Raw genomic sequence first — 19,977 nt, forward strand, 5'->3', positions numbered from 1 at the left:
TAAATGTAATGTCCATTCTGTCAGGAGGGTATTAGAGACCTGTCACTGGACAGGTGATGCTGACTTAAAAAGCGCATAGAGAGCCTTATAAGGGTGAGGAATTATTTGGGGATGGTCTCTAGGACCTCGTATCCACAGCAACTGCTGGGAAGAAATAATTTTACCTCAGGTTTCCTCACAGACAAAGGTACAGTCCTTTCGGCTTCAGAAAAGCAAGCGGGTCAAATGGCGCTTCCTTTCTGTACAGAGACAAGGGTAGAGGGAAAAAAGCTGCACCAGTCAGCCTGTTCCCAGAATCAAGATTCTTCCCCCGCCTCCTGTGAGGCCACACCATGACGCGGGTGCTCCACAGGTGTAGCCAGGTACGGTGGGGGGCCGTCTCAAAAATTTCAGCAATTAGTGGGCTCGCTCACAGGTGGATCCCTGTTTCTTTCAAGTAGTATTTCAGGGGTACAAGCTGGAATTCGAGATGTCTCCCCCCAGCCGTTTCCTAAAATATGCCTTGCTGACAACTCCCTCAGGCAGGGAGGCTGTGCTAGAGGCAATTAATAAGCGGTATTCCCAGCAGGTAATACTCAAGGTGCCCCTACTTCAACAAGGACGGGGTTACTATTCCACACGGGTTGGGGTACCGAAACCGCATGGTTCGGTGTGACCCATTTTATATTTAAAATCCTTGAACACAAAAATTCAAGTTCAAGATGGAATCGCTCAGGGCGGTTATTCCAAGCCTGGACGAGGGGGATTACATGGTATCCTGGGACATCAAGGATGCTTACCTGCATGTCCCCATTTACCATCCTCGCCAGGAGTACCTCAGATTTGTGGTACAGGATTACCATTACCAAGTCCAGACACTGCCGTTTGGACTGTACATGGCACCGAGGGTGTTTTATCAAGGTAATGGCCGAAATGTTGATACTCCTTCAAAAAAAAGGGAGTTGTAATTATCCCGTACTTGGACAATCTCGTTATAAGGGCGAAGTCCAAGGAGCAGTTGGTAGTCGGGGTAGCACTATTTTGGAAAGTGCTACAACAGCATGGTTGGATTCTAAACAGTCCAAAGTCACAGCTGGTTCCTATGACACGTCTACTGTTCCTGGGGATGGTTCTGGACATAAACCAGAAATAGTGTTTCTCCCGGAGGAGAAAGCCAAGGAGTTGTCATCTCTAGTCAGAGACCTCCTGAAGCCAAAATAGGTAGCGGTGCATCATTGCACGCGAGTCCTGGGAAAAATGGTAGCTTCCTACGAAGCAATCCCATTAGGCAGGTTCCATACAAGAACTTTTCAGAGGGACCTGTTGGACAAGTGGTCCGGATCGCATCTTCCGATGCATAGGCTGATAACCCTGTCTCCAAGGACAAGGGTATCTCTACTGTGGTGGCTGCAGAGTGCCCATCTTCAAGAGGGCCGCAGGTTCGGCATACAGGACTAGGTCCTAGTGACCATGGATTCCAGCCTTTGAGGCTGGGAGGCAGTCACACAGGGAAGAAATTTCCAGGGACTTTGGTCAAGTCAGGTTATTTCCCTACACATAAATATTCTGGACCTGAGGGCCATTTACAATGCCCTGAGGCCGGCAAGGCCTCTGCTTCAAAACCAGCCGGTACTGATCCAATCAGACAACATCACGGCAGTCGCCCATGTAAACCAACAGGGCGGCACAAGAAGCAGGATGGCGATGGCAGAAGCCACAAGGATTCTCCGATAGGCGGAAAATCATGTGTTAGCACTGTCAGCAGTGTTCATTCCCGGAGTGGACAACTGGGAAGCAGATCTTCTCAACAGACACGACCTCCACCCGGGAGAATGGGGACTTCCTCCAGAAGTCTTCCAATAGGATTGTACACCATTGGGAAAGGCCACAGGTGGACATGATGGCGTCCCGCCTCAACAAAAAGCTATAAAAGATATTGCACCGGGTCAAGGGACCCTCAGGCGATAGCTATGGCCGCTCTGGTAACACCGTGGGTGTACCAGTCGGTTTATGTGTTCTCCCCTCTGCCTCTCATACCAAAGGTACTGAGAATAATAAGAAGGCGAGGAGTAAGAACGATACTCGTGGATGGCCAAGAAGAGCTTGGTACCCAGAACTTCAAGAATTTATATCAGAGGACCCATGGCCTCTGCCACTCAGACAGGACCTGCGGCAGCAGGGGCCCTGTCTGTTCCAAGACTTACCGCAGCTGCGTTTGTCGGCATGGCGGTTGAACGCCGGATCCTGAAGGAAAAGAGCATTCCGGAGGAAGTCATTCCTACGCTTACTAAAGCCAGGAAAGAGGTTACAGCAACTCATTATCACCGCATATGGCGAAAATATGTTGCATGGTGTGAGGCCGAAAGGGCCCCAACAGAGGAATTTCAACTAGGTCGATTTCTGCATTTCCTGCAAGCAGGAGTGACTATGGGCCTTAAATTGGGTTCCATTAAGGTACAGATCTCGGCTCTGTCGATTTTCTTTCAAAAAGAACTAGCTTCAGTACCTGAAGTTCAGACATTTATAAAAGGAGTGCTGCAGAGTCAGCCCCCGTTTGTGCCTCCTGTGGCACCTTGGGATCTCAACGTGGTGTTGAGTTTCTTAAAATCACATTGGTTTGAACCACTAAAAACCGTGGATCTGAAATATCTCACGTGGAAGGTGGTTATGTTATTGGCCTTGGCTTCTGCCAGGCGAGTATCAAAGTTGGCGGCTTTGTCTTGTAAAAGCCCTTATTTGATTTTCCATATGGATAGGGCAGAATTGAGGACTCGTCCCCAGTTTCTCCCAAAGGTGGTGTCAGCGTTTCACCTGAACCAGCCTATTGTGGTGCCTAGGCTACTAGGGACTTGGAGGACTCCAAGTTGCTAGACGTTGTCAGGGCACTGAAAATATATGTTTCCAGAACGGCTAGAGTCAGAAAATCTGACTCGCTGTTTATCCTATATGCACCTAACAAGCTGGGTGCTCCTGCTTCTAAGCAGACTATTGCTCGTTGGATTTGTAGTACAATTCAGCTTGCACATACTGTGGCAGGCCTGCCACAGCCAAAATCTGTCAATGCCCATTCCACAAGGAAGGTGGGCTCATCTTGGGCGGCTGCCCGAGAGGTCTCGGCTTTACAACTTTGCCGAGCTGCTACTTGGTCAGGGGCAAACACGTTTGCAAAAATTCTACAAATTTGATACCCTGGCTGAGGAGGACCTGGAGTTCTCTCATTCAGTGCTGCAGAGTCATCCGCACTCTCCCGCCCGTTTGGGAGCTTTGGTATAATCCCCATGGTCCTTACGGAGTTCCCAGCATCCACTAGGACGTTAGAGAAAATAAGAATTTACTCACCGGTAATTCTATTTCTCGTAGTCCGTAGTGGATGCTGGGCGCCCATCCCAAGTGCGGTTTATCTGCAATACTTGTACATAGTTATGGTTAACTAAATCGGGTTATTGTTGAGCCATCTGTTGAGAGGCTCTATTGTTTCATACTGTTAACTGTGTTTCATATCACGAGTTGTACGGTGTGATTGGTGTGGCTGGTATGAGTCTTACCCGGGATTCAAAATCCTTCCTTATTGTGTACGCTCGTCCGGGCACAGTACCTAACTGAGGCTTGGAGGAGGGTCATAGTGGGAGGAGCCAGTGCACACCAGGTAGTCTAAGATCTTTCTAGAGTGCCCAGCCTCCTTCGGAGCCCGCTATTCCCCATGGTCCTTACGGAGTTCCCAGCATCCACTACGGACTACGAGAAATAGAATTACCGGTGAGTAAATTCTTATTTTTTTGCCTTATGTTCCCTCACAACCTAAGAAAGCGCCTCATTATCAAATGCAGTCCTTTCGTTCAAATAAAAGCAAAAGAGTACGTGGATCGTCCTTTCTTGCCAGAGGTAAGGGCAGAGAGAAAAAGCTGCACAACACAGCTAGTTCCCAGGAACAGAAGTCCTCACCGGCCTCTGCAAAATCCACCGCATGACGCTGGGGCTCCCCTGAGGGAGTCCGCTCCAGTGGGGGCACGTCTTCGACTTTTCAGCCACATCTGGGTTCACTCACAGGTGGATCCCTGGGCAATAGAAATTGTTTCTCAGGGATACAGGCTGGAATTCGAAGAGGTGCCCCCTTGCCGGTTTTTCAAATCGGCGCTACCGACTTCTCCCCTCGAAAGAGAGATAGTGTTACATGCGATTCACAAATTGTGTCTTCAACAAGTGGTGGTCGAGGTTCCCCTGCTTCAAAGAGCGAAGGGATACTACTCAACTCTGTTTGTGGTCCCGAAACCGGACGGTTCGGTCAGACCCATTTTGAATTTAAAATCCCTGAACCTTTACTTAAAACAGTTCAAGTTCAAAATGGAATCGCTCAGAGCGGTCATTGCCAGCCTGGAAGGGGGAGATTTTATGGTATCCCTGGACATAAAGGATGCATAACTGCATGTTCCCATATATCCTCCTCATCAGGCGTACCTGAGATTTGCGGTACAGGATTGTCATTACCAATTTCAGACGTTGCCGTTTGGGCTTTCCACGGCCCCGAGGATTTTCACCAAGGTAATGGCGGAAATGATGGTGCTCCTGCGCAAGCAGGGTGTCACAATTATCCCATACTTGGACGATCTCCTCATAAAAGCGAGATCACGGGAGAAGTTGCTGAACAGCGTATCACTTTCACTGAAGGTGTTACAGCAACACGGCTGGATTCTCAATATTCCAAAGTCGCAGCTGAATCCTACGTCTCGTTTGACCTTCTTGGGCATGATTCTGGACACAGACCAGAAAAGGGTTTTTCTTCCGACAGAAAAAGCTCAAGAACTCATGACTCTGGTCAGGAACTTATTGAAGCCAAAACAGGTGTCAGTGCATCCCTGCACTCGAGTCCTGGGAAAGATGGTGGCATCATACGAAGCCATTCCCTTCGGCAGGTTCCATGCGAGGACTTTCCAATGGGACCTACTGGACAAGTGGTCCGGGTCACATCTACAAATTCATCAGCGTATCACCCTGTCCCCCAGAGCCAGGGTGTCTCTCCTGTGGTGGCTGCAGAGTGCTCACCTCCTAGCGGGCCGCAGGTTCGGCATTCAGGACTAGATCCTGGTGATCACGGACGCGAGCCACCGAGGTTGGGGAGCAGTCACACAGGGAAGAAATTTCCAAGGTCTTTGGTCAAGTCAAGAGACTTGTCTCCACATCAACATCCTGGAACTGAGGGCCATATACAACGCCCTACGTCAAGCGGAGGTATTACTTCGCGACCAACCAGTTCTGATCCAGTCAGACAACGTCACTGCAGTAGCTCATGTAAACCGCCAAGGCGGCACAAGGAGCAGTGGGGCGATAGCGGAAGCCACCAGAATTCTTCGCTGGGCGGAGAATCATGTAAGCGCACTGTCAGCAGTGTTCATTCCGGGAGTGGACAACTGGGAAGCAGACTTCCTCAGCAGACACGACCTACATCCGGGAGAGTGGGGACTTCATCAGGAAGTCTTCGCGCAGATTGCAAGTCAGTGGGGACTGCCCCAAATAGACATGATGGCGTCCCGTCTCAACAAAAAGCTACAAAGGTAATGTGCCAGGTCAAGAGACCCTCAGGCAGTAGCTGTGGACGCCCTAATGACACCGTGGGTGTTCCGGTCGGTCTATGTATTTCCTCCTCTTCCTCTCATACCCAAGGTGTTGAGAATAATAAGAAAAAGAGGAGTGAGAACAATCCTCATTGTTCCAGATTGGCCACGAAGGACCTGGTATCCGGATCTGCAGGAGATGCTCACAGAAGATCCGTGGCCTCTTCCTCTAAGACAAGACCTGTTGCAACAGGGGCCCTGTCTGTTCCAAGACTTACCGCGGCTGCGTTTGACGGCATGGCGGTTGAACGCCGGATCCTAGCGGAAAAAGGTATTCCGGATGAGGTCATTCCTACACTAATAAAGGCTAGGAAGGACGTGACATCAAAACATTATCACCGAACATGGCGAAAATATGTTTCTTGGTGTGAGACCAGGAATGCTCCTACGGAAGAATTCCATCTGGGCCGTTTTCTTCACTTCCTACAAACTGGAGTGAATTTGGGCCTAAAATTAGGATCTATTAAGGTTCAGATTTCGGCCTTATCCATTTTCTTTCAAAAGGAATTGGCCTCTCTCCCAGAAGTACAGACGTTTGTGAAGGGAGTACTGCATATTCAGCCTCCTTTTGTACCTCCGGTGGCGCCTTGGGACCTTAACGTGGTGTTAAGTTTCCTTAAGTCACATTGGTTTGAACCACTTAAAACGGTGGAGTTGAAATATCTCACTTGGAAGGTGGTCATGTTGTTAGCCTTGGCTTCGGCTAGGCGAGTTTCGGAATTAGCGGCTTTATCACATAAAAGCCCCTATCTGATTTTCCATATGGATAGGGCGGAATTGCGGACCCGTCCTCAATTCCTACCTAAAGTGGTCTCTTCTTTTCATATGAACCAACCTATTGTCGTGCCTGTGGCTACGCGTGACTTGGAGGATTCCAAGTCCCTTGATGTGGTCATGGCTTTGAAAATGTACGTGGCCAGAACGGCTAGAGTCAGGAAGACAGAAGCACTGTTTGTCCTGTATGCAGCCAACAAGGTTGGCGCTCCCGCTTCAAAGCAGACTATTGCTCGCTGGATCTGTTGCACGATTCAGCTGGCACATTCTGCGGCTGGACTGCCGCATCCTAAATCCGTAAAAGCCCATTCCACGAGGAAGGTGGGCTCTTCTTGGGCGGCTGCCCAAGGGGTCTCGGCTTTACAGCTTTGCCGAGCTGCTACTTGGTCGGGTTCAAACACATTTGCAAAATTCTACAAGTTTGATACCCTGGCTGAGGAGGACCTTGTGTTTGCTCATTCGGTGCTGCAGAGTCATCCGCACTCTCCCGCCCGTTTGGGAGCTTTTGTATAATCCCCATGGTCCTTACGGAGTCCCCAACATCCACTAGGACGTTAGAGAAAATAAGATTTTACTTACCGGTATATCTATTTCTCGTAGTCCGTAGTGGATGCTGGACGCCCGTCCCAAGTGCGGACTTCTTCTGCAATACTTGTATATAGTTATTGCTTAAATAAGGGTTATGTTATGGTTGCATCAGGGTTATCTGATGCTCTGTTGTTGTTCATACTGTTAACTGGGTAAATTTATCACGAGTTATACGGTGTGATTGGTGTGGCTGGTATGAGTCTTGCCCTGGATTCCAAAATCCTTTCCTTGTACTGTCAGCTCTTCCGGGCACAGTTTCCTTAACTGAGGTCTGGAGGAGGGAAATAGAGGGAGGAGCCAGTGCACACCAGTATCCTAATTCTTTCTTAAAGTGCCCTGTCTCCTACGGAGCCCGTCTATTCCCCATGGTCCTTACGGAGTCCCCAGCATCCACTACGGACTACGAGAAATAGATTTACCGGTAAGTAAAATCTTATTATTCATCAGATGATCAGCCTGTCCCCCAGGGCCAGGGCATCTCTCTTGTGGTGGCTGCAGAGTGCTCACCTTCTAGAGGGTCGCAAGTTCGGCATTCAAGACTGGGTTCTGGTGACCACGGACGCGAGCCTCCGAGGATGGGGAGCAGTCACACAGGGAAGAAATTTCCAGGGACTATGGTCAAGCCAGGAGGCTTGTCTACACATCAACGTACTGGAATTAAGGGCCATATACAACGGCCTGCGTCAAGCGGAGAATCTTCTTCGCGACCTACCGGTTCTGATTCAGTCAGACAACGTCACAGCAGTGGCTCACGTAAACCGCCAAGGCGGAACAAAGAGCAGAGTGGCAATGGCAGAAGCCTCCAGAATTCTTTGCTGGGCGGAAAATCATGTAAGCGCTCTGACAGCATTCATTCCGGGAGTGGACAACTGGGAAGCAGACTTCCTCAGCAGACACGATCTCCATCCAGGAGAGTGGGGACTTCATCAAGAAGTCTTTACAGAGATTGCAAGTCAGTGGGGACTGCCTCAAATAGACATGATGGCGTCACGCCTTAACAAGAAGCTTCCGAGGTATTGTGCAAGGTCAAGGGACCCTCAGGCGGTAGCTGTGGACGCCCTGGTGACACCGTGGGTGTTTCAGTCGGTCTATGTTTTCCTTCCTCTTCCTCTCATCTCAAAAATTTTGAGGGTCATCAGACGAAAAGGAGTACAGACAATTCTCATTGTTCCAGATTGGCCTCGAAGGGCCTGGTATCCGGATCTGCAGGAAATGCTCACAGAAGATCCGTGGCCTCTTCCTCTCAGAAAGGACCTGTTGCAACAGGGGCCCTGTCTGTTCAAAGACTTACCGCGGCTGCGTTTGACGGCATGGTGGTTGAACGCCGGATCCTAGCTGGAAAGGGCATTCTGGATGAGGTCATTCCTACTCTGATAAAGGCTAGGAAGGAGGTGACAGCGAAACATTATCACCGTATCTGGAGGAAGTATGTGTCTTGGTGTGAGACCAAGAATGCTCCTCCGGAAGAATTCCAACTGGCCCGTTTTCTCCACTTCCTACAGACTGGAGTGAATTTGGGCCTAAAATTAGGCTCCATTAAGGTACAGATTTCGGCCCTGTCCATTTTCTTTCAGATGGAATTGGCTTCTCTCCCAGAAGTCCAGACTTTTGTGAAATGAGTGCTGCATATCCAGCCTCCTTTTGTGTCCCCAGTGGCACCATGGGACCTTAACGTGGTGTTACAGTTCCTTAAGTCTCACTGGTTTGAGCCTCTTCAAACCGTGGAATTAAAGTATCTCACTTGGAAAGTGGTTATGTTGTTGACCTTGGCATCTGCAAGGCGAGTGTCTGAGTTGGCAGCTTTGTCTCACAAAAGCCCCTATCTGATTTTCCATGAGGATAGAGCTGAGTTGCGGACTAGTCCTCAGTTTTTGCCTAAGGTGGTTTCCTCTTTTCATATGAACCAACCTATTGTGGTGCCTGTGGCTACAAGGGACCTGGTGGATTCCGAGTCCCTTGATGTGGTCAGGGCTTTGAAAATTTATGTAGCCAGAATGGCTAGGGTTAGGAAAACAGAGGCTCTGTTTGTCCTGTATGCAGCCAACAAGGTTCTAAGCAGACTATTGCTCGCTGGATCTGTAACACGATTCAGCAGGCTCATTCTACGGCTGGATTGCCGTTACCTAATTCGGTAAAGGCCCATTCCACTAGGAAGGTGGGCTCTTCTTGGGCGGCTGCCCGAGGCGTCTCGGCATTACAGCTTTGCCGAGCGGCGACTTGGTCGGGTTCAAACACTTTTTTGCTAAATTCTACAAGTTTGATACCCTGGCTGATGAGGACCTCATGTTTGCTCAATCGGTGCTGCAGAGTCATCCGCACTCTCCCGCCCGTTTTTGAGCTTTGGTATAATCCCCATGGTCCTTACGGAGTCCCCAGCATCCTCTAGGACCTAAGAGAAAATAAGATTTTAAACCTACCGGTAAATATGTTTCTCTGACGTCCTAAGTGGATGCTGGGACTCCGTAAGGACCATGGGGATTAGCGGCTCCGCAGGAGACTGGGCACAACTAAAGAAAGCTTTAGGACTACCTGGTGTGCACTGGCTCCTCCCATTAAGACCCTCCTCCAGACCTCAGTTAGATTCTTGTGCCCGGCTGAGCTGGTTGCACACTAGGGGCTCTCCTGAGCTCCTAGAAAGAAAGTATATTTAGGTTTTTTATTTTACAGTGAGATCTGCTGGCAACAGACTCACTGCAACGAGGGACTAAGGGGAGAAGACCTACCTAACTGGTGGTAGCTTGGGCTTCTTAGGCTACTGGACACTATTAGCTCCAGAGGGATCGACCGCATAGAACCGGCCATTGATGTTCGGTCCCGGAGCCGCGCCGCCGGCCCCCTTACAGAGCCAGAAGCAAGAAGAGTCCGGAAAATCGGCGGCAGAAGACATCAGTCTTCACCAAGGTAGCGCACAGCACTGCAGCTGTGCGCCATTGCTCCTCATACACACTTCACACTCCGGTCACTGAGGGTGCAGGGCGCTGGGGGGGGGGGGGCTCCCTGAGCAGCAGTAAAAACACCTTGGCTGGCAAATATATCACAATATATAGCCCCAGAGGCTATGTATGTGATAAATACCCCTGCCAGATTCCATAAAAAAGCGAGAGAAAAGTCAGCGAAAAAGGGGCGGAGCTATCTCCCTCAGCACACTGGCGCCATTTCCTCTTCACAGTGCAGCTGGAAGAAAGCTCCCCAGGCTCTCCCCTGTAGTTTTCAGGCTCAAAGGGTTAAAAAGAGAGGGGGGGCACTAAATTTAGGCGCAATATATGTATACAAGCAGCTATTGGGGGAAAAATCACTCAGTTATAGTGTTAATCCCTGCATTATATAGCGCTCTGGTGTGTGCTGGCATACTCTCTCTCTGTCTCACCAAAGGACTTTGTGGGGTCCTGTCCTCAGTCAGAGCATTTCCTGTGTGTGTGCGGTATGTCGGTACGGCTGTGTCGACATGTTGGATGAGGAAGGTTATGTGGAGGCGGAGCAGAGTCCGATAAGTCAGGCTAGACCCCTGCTTCAACACCGGCCGGTGCTGATCCAGTCCGGACAACATCACGGCGGTCGCTCATGTAAACCGACAGGGCGGCACAAGAAGCAGGATGGCGATGGCAGAAGCCACAAGGATTCTCCGATGGGCGGAAAATCATGTGTTAGCACTGTCAGCAGTGTTCATTCCCGGAGTGGACTACTGAGAAGCAGACTTTCTCAGAAGACACGACCTCCACCCGGGAGAGTGGGGACTTCATCCAGAAGTCTTCCAAATGATTGTACACCGTTGGGAAAGGCCACAGGTGGACATAATGGCGTTCCGCCTCAACAAACGGCTACAAAGATATTGCGCCAGGTCAAGGGACCCTCAGGCGATAGCTGTGGACGCTCTGGTAACACCGTGGGTGTACCAGTCGGTGTATGTGTTCCCTTCTCTGCCTCTCTTACCCAGGGTAATGAGAATAATAAGAAAGAGAGGAGTAAGAACTATACTCATTGTTCCGGGTTGGCCAAAAAGAGCTTGGTACCCAGAACTCCAAGAAATGATCTCAGAGGACCCATGGCCTCTGCCGCTCAGACAGGACCTGCTGCAGCAGGGGGCCTGTCTGTTCCAAGACGTACCTCGGCTGCGTTTGACGGTTTGGCGGTTGAACGCCGGATCCTGAAGGAAAAAGGGCATTCCGGAGGAAGTTATCCCTACGCTATTTAAAGCTAGGACAGAAGTGAACGCAAACCATTTTCACCGCATATGGCGGAAATATGTTGCGTGCTGTGAGGCCAGGAAGGCCCTAAAGGAGAAATTTCAGCTAGGTCGATTTCTGCACTTCCTACAGTCAGAGGTGACTATGGGCCTAAAATTGGGTTCCATTAAGGTCCAGATTTCGGCTCTATCGATTTTCTTCCAAAATAGAACTGGCTTCACTGCCTGAAGTTCAGACTTTTGTTAAGGGAGTGCTGCATAGTCTGCCCCGTTTGTGCCTCAAGTGGCACCGTAGGATCTCAACGTGGTGTTTGATTTCCTGAAGTCGCATTGGGTTGAGCCACTTAAATCCGTGGAGCTACAATACCTCACGTCTTGCGTGTATCAGAATTGGCGGCTTTGTCATACAAAAGCCCTTATCTGTATTTTATATGGCTAAGGCGGAGAATTGAGGACTCGTTCCCAATTCCTTCCTAAGGTGGTATCAGTTTTTCATGTGAACCAACCTGTTGTGGTGCCTGTGGCTACTTGGGACTTGGAGGATTCTAAGTTACTGGACGTAGTCAGGGCCCTGGAAAGTATATGTTTCCAGGACGGCTGGAGTCAGGAAAACTGACTCGCTATTTATCCTGTATGCACCCAACAAGCTGGGTGCTCCTGCTTCAAAGCAGACTATTGCTCGCTGGATCTGTAGCACGATTCAACTTGCACATGCTGCGGCTGGACTGCCGCACCCTAAATCTGTAAAAGCCCATTCCACGAGGAAAGGGGCTCTTCTTGGGCGGCTGCCCGAGGGGTCTTGGCTTTACAACTTTTGCCGAGCTGTTACTTGGTCGGGTTCAAACACTTTTGCAAGAGTCTACGAGTTTGATACCCTGGCTGAGGAGGACCTAGAGGTTGCTCATTCGGTGCTGCAGAGTCATCCGCACTCTCCCGCCCGTTTGGGAGCTTTGGTATAATCCCCATGGTCTTTACGGAGTCCCAGCATCCACTTAGGACGTCAGAGAAAATAAGATTTTACTCACCGGTAAATCTATTTCTCGTAGTCCGTAGTGGATGCTGGGCGCCCACCCCAAGTGCGGATTGTCTGCAATACTTGTTTATAGTTATTGCTTAACTAAAGGGTTATTGTTGAGCCATCTGTTGAGAGGCTCAGTTATATTTCATACTGTTAACTGGGTATAGTATCACGAGTTATACGGTGTGATTGGTGTGGCTGGTATGAGTCTTACCCAGGATTCAAAAATCCTTCCTTATTGTGTCAGCTCTTCCGGGCACAGTATCCTAACTGAGGTCTGGAGGAGGGTCTTAGTGGGAGGAGCCAGTGCACACCAGGTAGTACTAAAGCTTTCTTTAGTTGTGCCCAGTCTCCTGCGGATCCGCTAATCCCCATGGTCCTTACGGAGTCCCAGCATCCACTACGGACTACGAGAAATAGATTTACCGGTGAGTAAAATCTTATTTTCTCCTAGTCCGTAGAGGATGCTGGGCGCTCGTCCCAGTGCGGACAACATTCTGCAAGACTTGTATATAGTTATTGCTTGCATAAGGGTTATGTTACAGGTTTGTTCAGTCTTTGACTGATTCTGTTCTGTTTCATACTGTTGACTGGTTCGTATATTCCAGGTTATACGGTGTGGATGGTGTGGGCTGGGGTGAATCTTGCCCTTGGATTAACAAAATCTTTCCTTGTACTGTCCGTCTCCTCTGGGCACAGTTTCTCTAACTGAGGTCTGGAGGAGGGAAATAGAGGGAGGAGCCAGTGCACACCCATTCTAAAGTTTCTTTATAGTGCCCATGTCTCCTGCGGAGCCCGTCTATTCCCCATGGTCCTTACGGAGTCGCCAGCATCCTCTACGGACTAGGAGAAAAAGATTTACCGGTAAGTTTAAAATCTTATTTTTGCATTAAAAACGTATTTTTGTTCACAACATAGATTGTGTATTTTTCTGTTAAGGATATTTTGTATTTACGGTGTCTTATACACATGTACCTGTCATTTACTTGTCTGTATTTGAACTTGGGATCATAAAAATTACTCAATTCTTATGGTTGTAAGGCCTGCAGAATAAACTTGGGAGTTGCATTTCCCAGGGACAGCCAGACACACTTGCTAAATAAAAAAGGTGAGTGGTAATATGGAATGCGCAATAAATCTGTAGAAAAGCAGCCTCCCAATGGAGAGAAACACCCACTCTCCCAGGCTCAAATGTAAGAAAAGGATAGTATGTGGGATTGGCGCTGGAAACCAAAAAGATGTTATAGAATAATCTTATGTATCCATAAAATGTGCAAATAAATGTTAAATGGTACGTATATTCAAATACACACATTAATCTTGTTCCACCTTCAATACTTAAATGAGCAGGGTATTATACACACATTGGAAACAAGTAGCATTAAAAATAATTTATTCCACACAATACAAACATACTGAACATATAGTTTACTTCCAATGACAGATCAATAGGAAAAAATATAGCACTGTCCCCAGAATTCTTTAGAATTCTCACCCTCTTATGGTGCTGCGGTGGGCTAATGCTTAGCTAAGCAGAAGGGGTCCCAGGCTGAGCAGCTCAGCACCACCGCAGTCGATTTTTAGAGATGAATCCGTGCTCAAAGTGCTGGTATCATTCAAGGCTGTAACATGCTGTCCAAACAACACGTTTCGGAATTACTCCTTTCTCCGGAATGGATAACATTCTCACAAAGCTGACTTTTCTGGATACATAAGGTTATTCTATAACATATTTTGGGTTTCCAGCACCAATTCATATACTATCCTTTTCTTACGTACACACTGGCGTTAAAATTCTGCATTTATACTGCAAGAGCACATGTAAATTGATACAGGGGAAAAATGAACCATATACATAAACAGCACATATACATATGTGTGTTTAACTTGCTTTGTGATGCAGTGCTTTCATTTTTCTGAAAACTGTTTCCATTTTGGTGCATCTGGAATGCATGTACGCATAAGAGTCATTTACATATGAATTTGACTTAAACTAAATTACTTACTCTTTGTCTTGGGTATAAGCTTAATTTAAAAATAAAATACTACAATGAATGCATACATAAATGCGGTGCTGTTTTTTTGTTTATTTTTCCTTTTATGTTAATTTTCTATAAATGCCCATAACTACTTAGTTTAGGCAGCAGTACTGTTTACTGAAGACAGATGACAACTTTAGATTTTATGACTGCTTTCAGAAGGGGATTATCTTCAACAGTCCCTACACAATGGCCAGTTTCTCTTAAATACGTCATGTAAATGATATAAAGAGGACAATTCAATTATTTACAGCTCCCGCCTATACTGCAAAGAAGCTATTCATTTGTTTGCGTGTCCAGCCCCACTCTGAAGCAGCAATGCACAGGATTAGCCATATTAAGCAGCTTCTCCCATGCTAAGTGCCGGAGGTGCTGCAGTTACAGAGCATCCATCTCTCGCGGCCATCCCCAAAGCCCTATTTTGCCTTAACTCTCACAAATAATTGAATTGCCCAACAAAGAATGGTTATGTGTAGCTCTCCATTAAGGGATAATGACAATTCAGTTTAAATTGAGTATTTTGTGTAAGTGAGTATATTATGGTAACTTGATTTTATACACCGTTTTGAAATAGTACAGATCTGTAAAGAGATGTTTTGATTTTTAAAATAACTATTTCTTTCTTTTATAGCTAATTATTGGTACTATAAAAGTAAACTCCTAGTGGAACAGCAGTATCAAAGCCTGTGTTTCACTGTGCTAAATATAATGGACTTTTCTTGTCTAGTGTGTATTAGTTTTGCACTTCTCATTAAGAAGCACTTCAGCGATATAACAGTCTCTACAAACAGGAGGATGTAGTGCTCATGGCTCGATTCTCTGTAACATAGATATATAACCTTAGGGAATAAAGCCTTGTGTTGAATGGCCTAGTGGTTAGCACTGTGGGGGGAAGGGACCCTATACTGTGTGTCCACTGCTGTAGATGCGCCAGTCTTGGCTGGTGATGGCATTTTGGGGAGGTCCCCATGCTATTGTTACCATGATTTTTTCCAATACCAACCTAGGGTTCTGTGGGGTTTAAATTGTGAAGGCGAGAGACCTAACAAGTACTAAACCGTTAGGAAAATCCAGAAGTCCGAAGGTTTTGCAATCCCGCTGCCTAGTAAGTTTCTCTCAAAGGGGGAGATTTATCAAAGCTTGGAGAGGAGAGATATAAAGTACTAACCAATCAGCTCCTGTCATTTCAGTCTGTGTTTGAAAAATGTTAGGAGCTGATTTGTTGGTACTTTCAAACTTCCAAACTTTGTTATAAATTTCACCTCAAATAGTGAGATAATAGGTTGGCAATATAAGGATGGAGTTTTCACATTTTAAGGGGCAACCAGAATAACTAAATTGAAAATACAAGTATTAAACAAAATCTAGTCCACCCAAATAGAAGTAAAACCTTCAGATCCAGTCGGCAGACCGACAGTCATTTTATCTGCCACTGACTATATCGGTAGCATACACTGTGAAATCTCTCACAGTGTATGTCCCCTGGAAGAAGGCACTTCCGCCGAGGAGACGCTTCCCATATGAAGGAACAGGAAAAATGTCCATCGGTCGGACGCAGTGGGGCATATACTGCCCAATGCTGCCTGACCGGACACTAGGAAAATGTTGCATTCGATGGACATGCTGGAAGATTCAGCATGCCTGACCGATATTTTCAGATTGGTCGGCCACATACATGACCTGCTGATATCTGGCAGATCGGCCAAAAAATTCTAGCTTGTATGCCCAGCATTAGCAGAAGTCCTTTTCCGACTTCTGTAGGTACGGAAGAGACTGTCCTGCCTTAAGAGTGACAGTGCTGTAACCTTTGGGAACCCTGCATTATTCAGTATCACTAGTTGGTAGAGGGAGAGATTTTAGTAAAAATGGTCTGTAAATAGGGCCTGCAGATGGGGATAGCTGGTTTCTAATATTCATCATGAACATTTATTTACACTACCGTGCTGCATAACTTTTTTCCTATGACTTAAAATTCTAAAATGACTTGACAGGATGAAACGAGTTTACTACATATTATATTCTCTAGGTTAAATAATGTAGTCTACTATGGAGGATTATGTATGGTAATTGGTCTTGCTTTTCTGCTTTTAATGTTCTGCAAACAACTTATAGTACATGTTGGAACCCGAACATTGGGCCTGATTCCTGAAAGCAAATAAAGCAAGAACTTTGTGTCTGGAACAAATCATGTTTGTTCCAGACACAAATGTTAAAGCAAGAACTTTGTGTCTGGAAGCAAATATATTTTTTCTTTGCAGGGTAAATACTGGCTGCTTTTGCATGTAGCACACAAATGATCAGCTGGGTACTGACTAGGCGCCAGCAGATTGGACCGACATATTGGGCACATTGTCTAGTGTGTACACACTACTCTGCGCTCCTGCCAGGTTGCAGTACACCCAATGGGACGACCCCGTAAACAATGGGCTACAAGTGAATACAGCCATGAATGATACATTGCTCACTATATCATTCAGTGTGTACAGCACGGCTAATATATCGTTCTATTGGGCGCGCTGTCAGCTTGGTACACACATTGTTCAGCATGTGCCCAGCTTTAAGCTGGGTACAGACTAGGTGATGGTACACACTAAGCTGGGTACACACAAGGTGGCATGACCGACAGACATATTTTTCCAGCAGTAATTTTTACAGTGCAATTTACATTTCAGGTTGAACACCCCTCACCCAAAACTAAATCTCTCTGCACATGTTACATCTGCCCCACATGCAGTGACAACATGGTTTTGCTCAGGTGCTTGCTGTTTTGCTTTACTTAAAAACATGAATCAGGCCCATTGTCTGAAGTATGACCTTGCATTTATTTCCATCTGTCCAGTTTTGGAGGCATGATTGTATCTAAAGTTATGAAAATGTTTTCTGGCTGACTATTATTTTTTCTTGATATACTAATTAACCCACATTATTCTGGTTAGTCATTTCTCAAAGCTTGTATTAATACTCTCTTCATTTCTTTTTTAGTAATGTCCATGGTCTGTGTGTGAGACTCGATTATTTTTTCTATGCGGATATGAAGAGTAAGGTTCCCTCAGATGCACCAAAGAGACAGAAAGGGGTACTTCTGAACCCTGAGCCTATTGGGACTGTGAAAACCTTCCCAGCAGATGTGGACATGATTGCCAGTAAGGTCGGCAACGAGTTCTCTCACTTGTGCAGTGCCTCGAGTAAACAGCAGAGGAACTTAAACACCAGTGACACAGATCAGGAGAAGGGCTTGGTTGTACGAAAAAAGAGGAAAAGCCAGCAGGCTGGTCCTTCCTATTCACAGAGCTGTGATGTTAAGGAAAATCAGAGACTTTTAGAACTAAAACTCGAGCCTCAGAGTGATGAGGACAATGATTCCTCTTTCAGTGACTGCTTGTCTTCGCCTTCATCTAGCTCCCATTTTGGTGACTCTGATACTATGACGTCCGATGAGGACAAGGACAGCCCTAGACACTTCTCACCTACAGGTGTAAATAATACAGACAGAACTCCTAGTTCGAGGGCTCACAAATGGCCCCGTGCGCAGCCAGAGCCTGTGTCTAGTATGTTAATGAAGCGGCCTTGCTATCAGGTGAGCTCCTTACGGAGGCCTGTGCATCGGAAGACTTTTGTGAAAAAGGGTTCAACTCAAAGGACACAGAAGCAAAAAGATCGGATATTAATGCAGAGGAAGAAGAGAGAAGTGCTGGCAAGGCAGAAATATGCTTTGCTTCCTAGCTCCAGCAGTTCTAGTGAGAACGACCTCAGCAGTGAGTCGGCCTCCAGTTCTTCCACTGAAGGAGAAGAGGACATATTTGTGTCTCCTGGGGAAAACCACCAAAATGGTACATCTCTTCCCTCAGGTAAAGCAGCAGACAATTGTGTGTTTTTTGTTTTTTTGTTTTTTTTAATCATTGTATAATTTATTTATTACCAGTTATTTATATAGCGCACACATATTCCGCAGAGCTTTACAGACAATATTTGGCCATTCACATCAGTCCCTGTCCCAGTGGATCTTACACTCTCTATGTTCCCTACCAGGCACACACAATTACGCTATGGTTAATTTTGTTGCGAGCCAATTAACCTACCAGTATATTTCTGGATTGTGGGCGGAAACTGGAGTACCCAGAGGAAACTCAGACAAGTACAGGGAGAATATACTAACTCCGCACAGTTAAGGCTATGGTGGGAATTGAACCCATGACCTCAGTGCTGTGAGGCAGTAATGCTAACCATTACACCATCCATACTGCCCTAATAGGAAGCTGAGGGCTAAGCCTGCTTTTAAACCTAATCCGTAGAACGGTGTGAAACCCTCAAGTTACTAATTGCTGTTGGATCCTACAAAGTGAGCTCTCAAATCATAACAGCCTGATACCTTTTGGTATTGGCCGTTGCTTATGGGGTGGACAGATGATAACTGGGCAGAGCTAAGGATTGTTCAATCTTCTTTTCGTAGACAAGCCCAATTAGAATCCCCCAGTCATACAGGAGAAATGCTGCCTGTTGGGTTGAGAGTTGAATGTACAAAGTATGGATTCCCAGTTCCTATTCTTCTTCTTTTTTTTATTTTTTATTTTTAAAGGGGTTCTTTAGTGAATGATTAAGGCCTGGTAAACACAAAGCCGATATTGCACGATATGTAATTTCAGGCCAAATCGGAACGACCTACATGCCAGTGTGTATGCCCAATTGCGCGCTCCCGCAAGTTGCATGTGATAATCTTGCAGCACGGCCAAAGAGAAGATATTTGGCAGCATAGCATCGTACATTGCACTGTTGTCCCCTACATCGTGCCAGTAAGTATGCATGGCACAATGCAGAGTCCTGTCCGATGTCGGATCGGTCGGGAACACTTTGCCTTGATGGTGTACCTGGCCATGGTCCTTTACACAAGTCTTCAACTTTAAATGTGGGAAATGCTAGGCTGAAATCTGCACAGTTTGATATTAAATGGAAAGTAGTTGAAAAATAAAAGTAAATGCTTGTCTTGCCATACGATGTATTCTCTAACCAGTAGTATAGTTCAGTCTGCAGTTGTAATCCATCATTTGTGTGACCCATTCAGTTACTATGCAGAATTCAGATAGAATGATTGTGTATTGCAAAAGTGAAGGAATTTGCTATTTTTTTTTTCTTTCTTCAGTTTCAGAGACTTGATCATTGAGCCCTATTACCAGAAGGCGGTTGGCAGTGTATGTGGGTACAGCTGGTGCTGGCTTTAAATAAATCCCCCTGCCTGACAATAAGTAGTTTGTTGCCATGGGTGGCAGTAGATACAGCAGATGGTTTGAGTACAGTGATAGAAAATGACTCTCAATCAGCAGAAAACAGCAGCCTCTGGTAATCTCCTATCTAGTACTGCTGTTTGTATAGCACAGAGGAATGCATGAGAGAGGCCGTGTTTGACACTGTAAAATACTGGTCTACAAATGTAACTGGATGAGAGGTCCCTATGCATAAGGGCTTGCAGTGTGGTGGTAATAATTAGGGTATACAAATGTTGCAACTTCTTACATCTTGCACTGCAGTCCGGTTGCACACTTTATTACAAATAAACATGTATATGCCATACCATACGTGGCAAGTTTGAATGAGTGTATATAGGCTGCATACAATATTGCTGATATTGTATGATTGCATACAATATCGCATAGTGTGTACACACGATTTATCATATGATGTGCGGCCCTGCTGCTCGCATTTGACATCTGACCTGCATGCAGTCTTGATGGTGCAATATTGTGAGCTTTTTTGTAGTGTGTACATACAACCATACAATTTTAGGGTGTTAAC

At 46.5% G+C, this 19,977-nt stretch overlaps 1 protein-coding gene across 5 annotated transcripts in view; it reads left to right on the forward strand.

Annotated features, from left to right (window-relative positions):
* Window positions 1-19,977, forward strand: part of RNF111 (ring finger protein 111) — a 186,248-nt gene that overhangs the window by 105,138 nt on the left and 61,133 nt on the right. For all 5 annotated transcript variants that reach the window (XM_063926182.1, XM_063926180.1, XM_063926183.1 and 2 more), the window contains exon 2: window positions 17,173-18,038. In XM_063926182.1, the coding sequence (XP_063782252.1) occupies window positions 17,222-18,038 (817 nt within the window). In that variant the 5' untranslated portion in view covers window positions 17,173-17,221. The remainder of the gene's footprint in view (window positions 1-17,172; window positions 18,039-19,977) is intronic.

Source organism: Pseudophryne corroboree, chromosome 6, assembly GCF_028390025.1.
Source record: "Pseudophryne corroboree isolate aPseCor3 chromosome 6, aPseCor3.hap2, whole genome shotgun sequence".
Lineage (NCBI taxonomy): Eukaryota > Metazoa > Chordata > Amphibia > Anura > Myobatrachidae > Pseudophryne > Pseudophryne corroboree.